Genomic DNA, 14,430 nt, shown 5'->3' with positions numbered 1-14,430 from the left:
TGACCGCTATGAAGCTATGAACGCTATGAACGAAATGACGCTATGAAAAAAAAATCGCTATGACGCTATGAAACGCTATGAACGCTATGACGCTATGAACGATATGAACGCTATGACACTATGAACGCTATGAACGATATGACGCTATGAACGCTATGACACTATGAACGCTATGAACGATATGACGCTATGACCGCTATGAAGCTATGACCGCTATGAACGATATGACGCTATGACCGCTATGAAGCTATGAACGCTATGAACGAAATGACGCTATGAAAAAAAAATCGCTATGACGCTATGAAACGCTATGAACGCTATGACGCTATGAACGATATGAACGCTATGACACTATGAACGCTATGACGCTATGAAAAAAAAAATCGCTATGACGCTATGAAACGCTATGAACGCTATGACGCTATGACGCTATGAAAAAAAAATCGCTATGACGCTATGAACGCAATGACGCTATGAACGCTATGACGCTATGAAAAAAAAAATCGCTATGACGCTATGAAACGCTATGACGCTATGACGCTATGAAAAAAAAAATCGCTATGACGCTATGAACGCAATGACGCTATGAACGCTATGACGCTATGAAAAAAAAAAATCGCTATGACGCTATGAACGCTATGACGCTATGAAAAAAAAAAATCGCCCGCTTTACCAAGGGGCTCGCTCTCCCCCCGTTCCCCGCCCCTCCCCTTCCCCCTCCCCTCCCCCGCCCGGCAATGCCGGGTACTCCTGTTAGTTAAAACATAAAATACATAGTTGGCAAACACATAATGAAGAATAATGCTGGGAGATAGTTTCTGTTATTATCTCTCTCTCTCTTTAAGATCAAAATCTGGCATTCTGGGAGGTTTCTAACTAACACAAATATGATGGGCAGGTGGCGAAACACAAGGGTGAGGTACAAGTGTATGTAAATATGCAATCAGCTCATATTTGAGATTTCTTGGAGTCGGACTTAACCTTTTTGTAACGAGGCTATAATACATCACTGCACAATTGATTTGTTTCTTTGCAGAATGACATGAAAGACAAACTGCGTCCTGTCAACATGAAATTTAGATATGACATTGAAGAAAAACAAGTGAGGCGCCGGGCCTTGGATGCAATCAACAAGCCAGTACTCGAAACTTCAAATAACTTCTTCACGATAAAGGTTTGTGCTTTAATTGTTTATTTAAATATGCTTTTTATATTGCAAATGACACTTCCAGGAGTTCTTAGAGCAGGAATTTTGAATGTTCATATATATATATACATACAGTTGTGGCCAAAAATATTGGCACCCTTGCACTTTTTTCAAATAATGCACCATTTCTTCCAGAAAATTATTGAAAAAAATTTTTTTTTGGGTATTCACATGCAGTCACGTGAAAAAGTAAGTACACCCCAGGTAAAGTTTTGACTTTTTCAACATATTTCAACATACAGCTATTTGATCTTCATTTCAACAATATTGATAGATAAAGGTGATATAATATAACAAATATCATGAAACATTTACATTTTGTAGTCCATTGTATAATTTAAATAAACATAAATGCAAATTTCGCATGTGGAAAAAGTAAGTACACCCCTACATTTATCACTACTTCAAATACCTAAAATTAGAACCAGGTGCACCAGCTCAGGTGCAAATGATTAGAACATCGTTAGAGAGGATCTTGGAGGAACCTATCTTATTTAAACCTCAGACATTTAGTTTGGTTTGCTTTTTGTTGTTGAAGTGTGCGGCGTCACCATGCCTAGATCAAAAGGGCTCTCTGATGCCTTCAAAAAGAAGGTTATAGATGCCCACGAGTCTGAGAAGGGATTTTAAAAGATCTCCAAACAATTTGAAATCAATCATTCGACTGTCCGGAAGATCATATACAAGTGGAGAAGATTCCAAACAACTGCCAACTTCTTCAGGCCAGGCCGCCCCAGCAAGTTCAGCCCAAGAGCAGACCGCAATCTGCTGAAAGAAGTCTCTAGGAACCCCAGAATGTCATCATGGGACCTACAGGTAGCTCTTGCCACTGTTGATGTCAAAGTGCACGAGTCTACCATGAGAAAGAGGCTGCACAAATTTGATCTACATGGGAGGTGTGCCAGGAGGAATCCTTTGCTGTCCAGAAAGAACATCAGGGCAAGACTAAAGTTTGCCAATGAACACCTCGGCAAAGACCAGCACTTCTGGAACAATGTGCTCTGGACAGATGAGTCAAAGGTAGAGATATTTGGCCACAGTACCAGAAGACATGTTTGGCGAAAACCAAAGACAGCATTTGACCACAAGAACCTGTACCAACTGTAAAGCATGGTGGTGGAAATATTATGGTTTGGGGCAGCTTTGCTGCATCAGGGCCTGGGCAGCTCACCATCATAGAATCCACTATGAATTATTCATTGTACCAGAGGGTGCTTGAGGATAATGTGAGGCCATCTGTCGGAAAGTTGAAGTTCAATCGTAGGTGGACCTTGCAACATGACAATGACCCTAAACATACCAGCAAATCCACCAAGGAATGGCTGAAAGGAAAGAAATGGAGGGTTCTGGAATGGCCAAGTCAAAGCCCGGATCTAAATCCCATCGAGATGTTGTGGGGGGATTTGAAATGAGCTGTGCATGCAAGAAACCCCTCAAACATCGCACAGCTGAAAGAATTCTACATGGAGGAGTGGGCAAAAATTTCTCCCAGTCGATGTCATGGACTGGTAGACAGATATAAGAAACGCCTACTTGAGGTTGTTTCTGCCAAAGGGGGCAATACCACCTATTAGAGCCAAGGGTGTACTTACTTTTTCCACATGTGAAATTTGCATTTATGTTTATTTAAATTATACAATGGACTACAAAATGTAAATGTTTCATGATATTTGTTATATTATATCACCGTTATCTATCAATATTGTTGAAATGAAGATCAAATAGCTGTATGTTGAAATATGTTGAAAAAGTCAAAACTTTACATGGGGTGTACTTACTTTTTCACGTGACTGTATGTACTTCTTTGGTTTTCAGTGGAACAAAACAAAAAAAGCTGAAAAAATACCAAATCTTAGCTTATTCCACACAGAAATCCTAAAATGGCCCATACAATATTATTGGCACCTTTTAGAAGTTGTTCGAAACAATTATATTTCAAGCAGGTGATTCTCCTTTACTTTGGAATTGAACTCACCTATGGTGATGTTAGGGAATTAATTTAGCCTTGAATGATACACAGACTCAAAAATTAATGTCCAAACTTGTTCAGAAGACAATCGACTGATTTTTAATGAAACGTGGAGGACTTCACTTAAGTTACAAGGAAGATATACATCAAAGGAATTCAGAAAACCACTTGGCAAGAATCCAAATCCAAAAATAACACACACACACACACACACACACACACACACACACAAGAATCCCTAAGCAAAATCCTAAAAACATTGGTGCAGCACAGTCATCTTTATAGGGGTGGGGGGCTGAGGGGAGGAGAGAGAGAGAGGGAGGAACTTAGATCGGGGGATGGGGGAACGAGATAAGAAAATTTCATAGGATGCCACCTTTCTAACAAGTCAGTTCATCAAATATCTGCCATGCTGGAGCTGCCACGGTCAACTGTAAGTGCTATTATTGTGAAGTGGAAATGTCTAGGAGCAACAACAGCTCAGCCGCGAAGTGGTGGGCCACACAAGCTTTCAGAATGGGACCGCCGAGTGCTGAAGCGCGTAGCACGTAAAAATCGTCTGTACTCGGTTGCAACGCTCACTCCTGAGTTCCAAACTGCCTCTGGAAGCAACGTCAGCACAACAAATGCTCGTCGGGAGCTTCATGAAATGGGTTTCCATGGTCGAGCAGCCGCACAAAAGTCTAAGATCACCATGCGCAATGCCAAGCGTTGGCGGGAGTGGTGTAAAGCTCACCGCCATTGGACTCTGGAGCAGTGGAAATGCATTCTCTGGAGTGATGAATCACGCTTCACCATCTGGCAGTCCGATGGACGAATCTGGGTTTGGCGGATTCCAGGAGAACGCTGCCTGCCCGAATGCAAAGTGCCAACTGTAAAGTTTGGTGGAGGAGGAATAATGGTCTGGGGCTGTTTTTCATGGGTCAGACTCGGCCCCTTAGTTCCAGTGAAGGGAAATCTTAACACTACAGCATGCAATGACATTCTAGATGAATATGTGCTTCCAACTTTGTGGCAACAGTTTGGGGAAGGCCCTTTCTTGTTTCAGCATGACAATTGTTACGTGGTCCTCCCGGTAACTACCTGGTCTTGGTGACCCCCGGACCGTGGGAGGACCCCGCCAGAAAGATATATGATCTATACACTTTCGTAATGCAATCAATATGAAAGACACAAACCATTCAGGTCAATAAGCAACCCCACACCAAGGATCCGGATTAATTAATAATATATTCTCAATCCATCAACCAACAATCAACAATCCATCAACAATGTTACTAAGATGGCCATCTCATATATTTCCCCCCTTTCCCCACTCACGACCCCTCACTGGTCACTGTCCCTCACAATGTCTCTGGGCCCCTCCAGACCAAGGTGAAGGTCGACTTCTCCGCATACGGGCGGTTGAACGGACCCCTGGCTGACGTGCTCCAAACGTGCACGTCGCGTACCGGGAACAGCTGCTGCAGCGCACACCTCCTTGCAAAGCAAAGCGGGCAAAGCAAAGCGCGGCTCGCAAAGCGCGCGAGGCCCAAGGTGCGACCCGTACGCGTCCTTGTAGACGTTGAGGCGAACTGTGCCGGACGCTTGGTTCCATGCACGAACCCACGGCAAATTGACGCGAAACCGGTAATTACCCCGCGCAGGTAACTCCTCTCGCCAGACGGGCTTTCAAACGCAGCGTTCCCCACGCTGCTCAATATCGACACCGCTCGCGTCGGAGCTGGGCGATCAAAATGAAGATCGCCGCTTCTCCCGGACCTCGTGTGTTTTCTTCTTCCGTTTCCGGTCTCCTTTTCCCCAGAAGGGCTCCTGACCCTTTAATCACAACAACCTTTAATCGAATAAACATTAATAAGCAATGACCTGAATAGTAATTCACATAAAAATAAAAATAAAAACCACCTTTAGAGGCCATTTTTCCCCGCAAAGCGGGGGTTGGCCTTTTTCGGGAACCATGGTTGTTGTTGTTTTTTGGTCCCCTTTTTGAAGCAATGTTTTACGGCCGGATGCCCTTCCTGACGCCAACCCTTTTTGCCGCCTTTAACGACAAACAGGGAATTACCAGTGAACTGGTACTCAATTAGCCGACCTCGGAAGGATGACAGGCTGAGTCAACCCCCCTGGCGTTAATTCAGCGATTGACCGGGATTCGAACCCAGGATCCAAGGATCCTAAACGGCACCCTAGCCACTAGCCCAACTAGCCAATAGTAATTCACATAAATTCACATAAATCCGTAACACAATGCCACCGTGCACAAACAAAGTCCATACAGAAATGGTTTGTCGAGATCGATGTGGAAGAACTTGACTGGCCTGCTCAGAGCCCTGACCTCAACCAGATCGAACACCTTTGGCATGATTTGGAACGTCGACTGTGAGCCAGGCCTAATCGCCCAACATCAGTGCCCGACCTTACTCATGCTTTTGTTGCTGAATGGAAGCTAATCCCCACAGCGATGTTCCAACATTGAGTGGAAAGCCTTCCCAGAAGAGTGGAGGCTGTTATAGCAGAAAAAGGGGGACAAACTCCATATTAATGCCCATGATCATGGAATGAGATGTTCGATGTTCGAGCACATATGGGTGTGATGTTCGGGTGTCCACAAACTTTTGGCCATGTCATATATATATATATATATATATATATATGTGTATATATAATTATACATATATCTATATATATATATATCTGTGCAGCGTCTGTCCTGTCCTGTGTTGTGTTTTCTTGTGTTGTCTTGTCACTGAACTACTTTCTCAAACTTTTGTGAAATCGTACCAAACTTCTGGTATGCACATATCTCTCCCGTCGGTGTGTCCTAAGGGTATTTTTTTGAAAATGTTTCCAATTTTTTTGGAATTTTTTCGGGGAATTATTTTTTTTCAACTTAAGTCTTCAACTTCAATTGTTTATAAAATGTGATATCACGTATATTACAAATACATTTGTGCAAAATAATTGTTTGAATTATGATTGGTTTAAACCATGACAAAACGGAAACTCGGGTACAGTCATTTATCTACATATATATCCACACATCTGGGCAGTGTCTGTGTTGTCACTTAACGACTCCCTCAATCTTTTGTTTCCGTGGTTGTGAAGTGTTTTTAATAACGTTGTGGTGGTTTTGAATCATATGGTGGTGAGGTATTTTGAATTATGTGGAGGTGAGGTGTTTTTAAATGATGTGGTGGTGACAACACACAACACAACAACATGCATTTTAAGGCCATGTTCCCTGCTAGAGTGGGGGTTAGCCTTGCAGTCCCCATGACAATCTTCTCCATTTTGCCCTATTTTCTGCATCTCTCCTGGTTAACCCCCTTGCCCGCATTTCTTCTTCCACCATCTTTAGCCAAGTCTTTCTCGGTCTTCCCCGTCCTCTACTTCCTTCTACATTAACTTCCATCACTCTTCTCAACCAGTCACTTTCATCCTTCCTCAATACATGACCAAACCATCTCAACCTGTTCCTCTTCACAGCATCAATCACAGGCAATATTCCCATCATCTTTCGCAATTCATCATTTGTCTTCCTCTCTCTCAACGATACTCCGCACATCCATCGAACCATTCGCATTTCCACCCTTTCCAGCCTTCGTTGCTGCTCTACGTTCATTACCCATGTCTCGCTCCCATAAATCATAACACTTCTCACACATGCAGCATACACCTTTCCCTTCAGCTTCAGCGACACTCTCCTCCTCATCAGCACGCCACTCAGTTCCCGAAACTTCTTCCATGCACATCTCACTCGAGCAACCGTTGCCGAGTCTGATCCACCTTCTCCATTCAGCATGTCTCCGAGGTAGCAAAATGTTTTCACACCTTCCAGCTTCACGCCGTCTCCAAGATCCAACTCAACATTTCCTCCATCTGCAGCTCCCTCTGTGCACACCTTACATTTGAATGTAGCTGCCACACTGGTTAATGACCCTCTCAGACCACTACATTTTTGATGAACCCACTCAGCACACATTGTACATTGAATGGAGTTCACTCCGACACCCTTCCTACACACAGCACACGGCCACTTCCCAGTTCTTTCCACCTCACCACATGCTTTACCACTTGCCATCACCTTTGCCTTTCCGATATTCACCTTCAGACCTTTTGTCTCCATACATTCCTTCCACTTGTTCATCTTTTCCTTCAGTCCATCCATACTTTCCGCAATCAACACCAGATCATCTGCATACAACAACTCCCACGGTAAACCCTCCTTTACGGTCTGAGCCAGCACCTCCATCACAGCTACAAATAGTAGTGGACTTAGTACCGACCCCTGATGCACTCCCACCTTCACCTCAAACTCACCACTGTTCCCGTCCTTCGTCCTTACAGCTGTGCGTGCTCTTTTGTACATTGCCATCACTACTCTGATCAACCATTCCTCCACTCCTAACTTCCTCAATGCCCATGTCAATACTTTGCGTGGAACCCTATCGAATGCTTTCTCCAGATCAACAAACCCAAAAAACAACTTCTTCCTCTTATCCATGTACTTCTCCTGCAACTGCCTCACAATGAAAAGCGCATCTGTCGTTCCTCTTCCTGGCATAAATCCAAACTGCATTTCGTCGATCTTCACTTTCTTCCTTATCCTCCTCTCCAACACCCTTTCCAATACCTTCATTCCATGCTCCAATAACTTTATCGCTCGGTACGAGCCACACTCCAGAGGGTCACCTTTCCCCTTGTATAGAGGGACGAGGGTACTCAGTTCCCAATCCACTGGAATGCGGCCTTCTTTCACCACCAAATTACAGATCTCTGTCATTCTCTTCACACCCCAACTTCCTGCTGCCTTCAACATATCTCCCACAACTCCCGTCGGCCCTCCCGCTTTTCCACTCTTCATTGCTTTTATCGCTTCCTCAACTTCCTTCTCAGTTATCTTCTCTGCCGGTCCTAAAACTGGGTTACTCTCTATGTTGCCATCCCATTCATTCTCTGTATTCAACAGCATTTCCATATATCTTTTCCATCTTCCTTTAATTCCATCTGGGTCGACAACGATTTGTCCCACTTCATCCTTCAAGCAACTCACCCCCATCACATCACACCTCTCTTTCGCTATCTGCTTTGCAATCCTGAATACTGCTTTCTGACCCTCTTCCGAATCCAAGCGTTCTCCGAACATTTTCCTACATGCCTCCTGCGCCTTTGCTACCTCTTTCTTTGCAGCCTTCCTGGCTGCCTTATAACTTTCATGCTCTGCTGTTTCTGCTCCCGTACCCTTCGTTTTCTGCCACTCTTTGAACTTCTTCCTCTTCTCGTCAATCCTCTTTCCAACCTGAACATCCCACCACCATGTTTCCGAGTGCCTCGGTGGTCCTTTTGTCCATCCACATACCTCACCAACGGCTCCCAACAGACTAGCTTTCATTGACATCCAACCACTTTCACGCTCAACCACATCATCCTTTACCCTACTCAGCCTCTCTTTTAATGCCTCCCTTACTGTCACCTCTTTCAACCTCCACACCTTCATTCTCGGTTGGTACTTCACCCGCCGAGCTCTCCTCGCACCTTTCACCCTTATGGCGCAGACAACCAAGTGGTGCTGTGAAACAGCCTCCTCCCCCGGGATCACCTTTGTGTCCCGGAGGTGCTCCCTATCTCGCCGACGCACCATCAGGTAGTCAACGGTTGTCGTCGACCCACCTGACGTGTATGTAACAAGCTTATTGTCCTCTTTCTGGAACTGAGTATTACAAATCAACAAATCAGCTCCATCAGCAAACTCCAAAATCCTTTCACCTTCTCCATTTCTCACACCATATCATTTCATTTTTCACAGTCGCTAACATAGTTTTAGACTCGGTTGAAAAAAAACGGGAAAAAATCCGATGAAAGTTTCCGTTTATAGAACGAAATGAATTCTGAAAGGCTTGTATCTTCAAGGCCATTGAGTCTGTTTCACGCCTTTATCTTCAATCTAAGTCACCATCTGATTTCATTTTTATCGATGGTTTTAGACTCGGTAAAAGAAATAATTGAGAACATTCACGCACACACCGGAAATTGCAGAGATATATTTTAAAAATCGCGCCACGTTGATATACGAAAATACACCACCTAAAATAACAGGCATACAGTATATATCTTCGTCATTTCATTCAACATTATTACCCGGAAGTAAAATATGTTTCAGGAAATTACCGAGAGATATTTCTTCGATTTTTATTATTATTTATATGCGCATACACTTTAAATAGGTTTATTTGAAATCTTTAATTTTCACAATGTAATTTATTTGTCATTTGATGATCGGCAAAACGACAGCACAAACACAATACTATTTGCAGGAAGAATGTCGTATCAACCCTCCGACGGCGCTACGGACGCGGACAACGAATCACACGTGACGTCTATGGATGCGAATCGCAACATCCGCACGAATCAGTCATCAATGATTTTCATTGACGCGCCTGGAGGCACAGGGAAGACGTTTCTTATTAACCTGATTCTCTCTAAAGTGAGAGCGAGTGGAGAAGTTGCCCCCTGCGGTGGCCTCATCTGGCATAGCTGCTACCCTCATGCCTGGTGGAAGAACAGCGCACTCAAGGTTCCAAATCCCTCTGACACCGAGGGAAGATGGCGTATGCAACATCGATAAAAATTCCACTATCGCAGACCTCTTTCGAAGTACAAAACTCATCGTGTGGGATGAGTGTCCTATGATCAGGAGAGAGAGTTTCGAGGCTGTGGATCGCACGTTGCGTGATGTATGTGACAAAGACGAGCCTTTTGGAGGGATCTTGACGATATGCTATGGTGATTTCCGTCAACGTGATCGGAGATAAGGGCCGAAATCACGTGTCACAGGTAAGTGATTTAGAACGCTGGAGAGGTGAGCCTTATGGCTTGCTGGCCCAAATAATCTCCCTGATGATGTCCAGCGTTCGCTTTAGTTCTATTCTCATATCTATTCAAACTGACATTGACCCAATGGGTCATGGGTCATCTAGGGGTAGCATCATCATCATCATTGGCTGAGGGGTAGCATCATTGGCTGAGGGGTAGCATCATTGGCTGAGGGGAAGCATCATTGGCTGAGGGGTAGCATCATTGGCTGAGGGGTAGCATCATTGGCTGAGGGGTAGCATCATTGGCTGAGGGGTAGCATCATTGGCTGAGGGGTAGCATCATTGGCTGAGGGGTAGCATCATTGGCTGAGGGGTAGCATCATTGGCTGAGGGGTAGCATCATTGGCTGAGGTGTAGCATCATTGGCTGAGGGGTAGCATCATTGGCTGAGGGGTGGCATCATTGGCTGAGGGGTAGCATCATTGGCTGAGGGGTAGCATCATTGGCTGAGGGGTAGCATCATTGGCTGAGGGGTCACATCATTGGCTGAGGGGTAGCATCATTGGCTGAGGGGTAGCATCATTGGCTGAGGGGTAGCATCATTGGCTGAGGTGTAGCATCATTGGCTGAGGTGTAGCATCATTGGCTGAGGGGTAGCATCATTGGCTGAGGTGTAGCATCATTGGCTGAGGGGTGACATCATTGGCTGAGGGGTGACATCATTGGCTGAGGGGCGACATCATTAGCTGAGGGGTGGCATCATTGGCTGAGGGGCGACATCATTGGCTGAGGGGCGGCATCATTGGCTGAGGTGTAGCATCATTGGCTGAGGTGTAGCATCATTGGCTGAGGTGTAGCATCATTGGCTGAGGGGTAGCATCATTGGCTGAGGTGTAGCATCATTGGCTGAGGGGCGACATCATTGGCTGAGGGGCGGCATCATTGGCTGAGGGGTAGCATCATTGGCTGAGGGGTAGCATCATTGGCTGAGGGGTAGCATCATTGGCTGAGGGGTAGCATCATTGGCTGAGGTGTAGCATCATTGGCTGAGGTGTAGCATCATTGGCTGAGGGGTAGCATCATTGGCTGAGGTGCAGCATCATTGGCTGAGGGGTGACATCATTGGCTGAGGGGTGACATCATTGGCTGAGGGGCGACATCATTAGCTGAGGGGTGGCATCATTGGCTGAGGGGCGGCATCATTGGCTGAGGGGCGACATCATTGGCTGATGGGTGACATCATTGGCTGAGGGGCGACATCATTGGCTGAGGGGCGACATCATTGGCTGAGGGGCGGCATCATTGGCTGAGGGGCGACATCATTGGCTGAGGGGCGACATCATTGGCTGAGGGGCGACATCATTGGCTGAGGGGCGACATCATTGGCTGAGGGGCGACATCATTGGCTGAGGGGCGGCATCATTGCCTGAGGGGCGGCATCATTGGCTGAGGGGCGGCATCTTTGGCTGAGGGGCGGCATCATTGGCTGAGGGGCGACATCATTGGCTGAGGGGCGACATCATTGGCTGAGGGGCGACATCATTGGCTGAGGGGCGACATCATTGGCTGAGGGGCGGCATCATTGGCTGAGGGGCGACATCATTGGCTGAGGGGCGACATCATTGGCTGAGGGGCGACATCATTGGCTGAGGGGCGACATCATTGGCTGAGGGGCGACATCATTGGCTGAGGGGCGACATCATTGGCTGAGGGGCGACATCATTGGCTGAGGGGCGACATCATTGGCTGAGGGGCGACATCATTGGCTGAGGGGCGGCATCATTGGCTGAGGGGCGACATCATTGGCTGAGGGGCGACATCATTGGCTGAGGGGCGGCATCATTGGCTGGGGGGCAACATCATTGGCTGAGGGGCGACATCATTGGCTGAGGGGCGACATCATTGGCTGAGGGGCGGCATCATTGGCTGAGGGGCGGCATCATTGGCTGAGGGGCGGCATCATTGGCTGAGGGGCGACATCATTGGCTGAGGGGCGACATCATTGGCTGAGGGGCGACATCATTGGCTGAGGGGCGACATCATTGGCTGAGGGGCGGCATCATTGGCTGAGGGGCGACTTCATTAGCTGAGGGGCGACATCATTAGCTGAGGGGCGGCATCATTGGCTGAGTGGCAGCATCATTGGCTGAGGTGTAGCATCATTGGCTGAGGGGTAGCATCATTGGCTGAGGGGTAGCATCATTGGCTGAGGGGTAGCATCATTGGCTGAGGGGTAGCATCATTGGCTGAGGGGTAGCATCATTGGCTGAGGGGTAGCATCATTGGCTGAGGGGTAGCATCATTGGCTGAGGGGTAGCATCATTGGCTGAGGGGTAGCATCATTGGCTGAGGTGTAGCATCATTGGCTGAGGGGTCACATCATTGGCTGAGGGGTGGCATCATTGGCTGAGGGGTAGCATCATTGGCTGAGGGGTAACATCATTGGCTGAGGGGTAGCATCATTGGCTGAGGTGTAGCATCATTGGCTGAGGGGTCACATCATTGGCTGAGGGGTGGCATCATTGGCTGAGGGGTAGCATCATTGGCTGAGGGGTGGCATCATTGGCTGAGGGGTAGCATCATTGGCTGAGGGGTAGCATCATTGGCTGAGGGGTCACATTATTGGCTGAGGGGTAGCATCATTGGCTGAGGGGTCACATCATTGGCTGAGGGGTGGCATCATTGGCTGAGGGGTAGCATCATTGGCTGAGGGGTCACATCATTGGCTGAGGGGTAGCATCATTGGCTGAGGGGTCACATCATTGGCTGAGGGGTAGCATCATTGGCTGAGGGGTAGCATCATTGGCTGAGGGGTCACATCATTGGCTGCGGGGTGGCATCATTGGCTGAGGGGTCTTCTCCTCACTGCTCATTACTAAAAACTGCTCTTCTTTGTGAGGATTGATAAATAAAAGCAATTAGAACCAGTAAATTTAGTTTTATATGGCATTTTGCCTCTCTATTAGAAAGTGTGAGAAAATTATATATCTTCGCCATAGGTTGACCTTTGACCCCCACTGTAACTATGGTAACCCCTTAATTATCGATATAATTATAAAATTGAAATCTTGCGTGTTTGTATGTAACATTCGATCGGTCCGGGGACGTGGCTTACCCCTTTGAGAGAGTAGTAATATCCATCATTTTATTAACTCGCATAGCTTTGAGGCCTGTTTTGTAGGCCCGTGGTGTCTTGCTCTCTCTCTCAGTTTTATTTCAAATCAAATTCGATATATCATTTCATTTTTTTCACAATAATCCCTGGTGTTGGGCTAGCGGCTAGGGTGCCGGCTTAGGATCCTAGGATCCTGGGTTCGAATCTCGGTCGATCGCCGAATTAATGCCAGGGGGGTTGACTCAGCCTGTCATCCTTCCGAGGTCGGCTAATTGAGTACCAGTTCACTGTTAATTCCCTGTTTGTCGTTGAAGGCGGCAAAAAGGGTTGGCGTCAGGAAGGGCATCCGGCCGTAAAACATTGCTTCAAAAAGGGGACCAAAAAAAGAACAACTACCACGGTCCCCGAAAAGGCCAACCCCCGCTGCGGGGAAAAATGGCCTCTAAACGGTGGTTTTTATTTCATTTTTCACAGTCGCTAACATAGTTTTAGACTCGGTTGAAAAAAAACGGGAAGAAAATCCGATGAAAGTTTCCGTTTATAGAACGAAATGAATTCTGAAAGGCTTGTATCTTCAAGGCCATTGAGTCTGTTTCACGCCTTTATCTTCAATGTAAGTCGCCATCTGATTTCATTTTTATCGATGGTTTTAGACTCGGTAAAAGAAATAATTGAGAACATTCACGCACACACGGGAAATTGCAGAGATATATTTTAAAAATCGCGCCACGTTGATATACGAAAATACACCGCCTAAAATAACAGGCATACAGTATATATCTTCGTTATTTCATTCAACATTATTACCCGGAAGTAAAATATGTTTCAGGAAATTACCGAGAGATATTTCTTCGATTTTTTTTATTACTTATATGCACATACACTTTAAATAGGTTTATTTGAAATCTTTAATTTTCACAATGTAATTTATTTGTCATTTGATAATCGGCAAAACGACAGCACAAACACAATACTATTTGCAGGAAGAATGTCGTATCAACCCTCCGACGGCGCTACGGACGCGGACAACGAATCACACCTCACGTCTATGGACGCGAATAGCAACATCCGCACGAATCAGTCATCAATGATTTTCATTGACGCGCCTGGAGGCACAGGGAAGACGTTTCTTATTAACCTGATTCTCTCTAAAGTGAGAGCGAGTGGAGAAGTTGCCCCCTGCGGTGGCCTCATCTGGCATAGCTGCTACCCTCATGTCTGGTGGAAGAACAGCGCACTCAAGGTTCCAAATCCCTCTGACACCGAGGGAAGATGGCGTATGCAACATCGATAAAAATTCCACTATCGCAGACCTCTTTCGAAG

At 46.2% G+C, this 14,430-nt stretch overlaps 1 protein-coding gene across 2 annotated transcripts in view; it reads left to right on the top strand.

Moving 5' to 3' along the window:
* The window catches only part of LOC137431101 (integrin alpha-6), a 148,492-nt gene that overhangs the window by 92,568 nt on the left and 41,494 nt on the right, over window positions 1–14,430 (top strand). For both annotated transcript variants that reach the window (XM_068122009.2, XM_068122008.2), the window contains one exon: window positions 1,037–1,174. In XM_068122009.2, coding sequence (XP_067978110.2) covers window positions 1,037–1,174 — 138 coding nt within the window. The remainder of the gene's footprint in view (window positions 1–1,036; window positions 1,175–14,430) is intronic.

The sequence above is a fragment of the Myxine glutinosa genome, chromosome 7 (assembly GCF_964187855.1).
Source record: "Myxine glutinosa chromosome 7, kmMyxGlut1.1, whole genome shotgun sequence".
Classification (NCBI taxonomy): domain Eukaryota; kingdom Metazoa; phylum Chordata; class Myxini; order Myxiniformes; family Myxinidae; genus Myxine; species Myxine glutinosa.
Note: the sequence above shows the minus strand (reverse complement) of the source record. Positions and strands in the feature narration are given on the sequence as shown.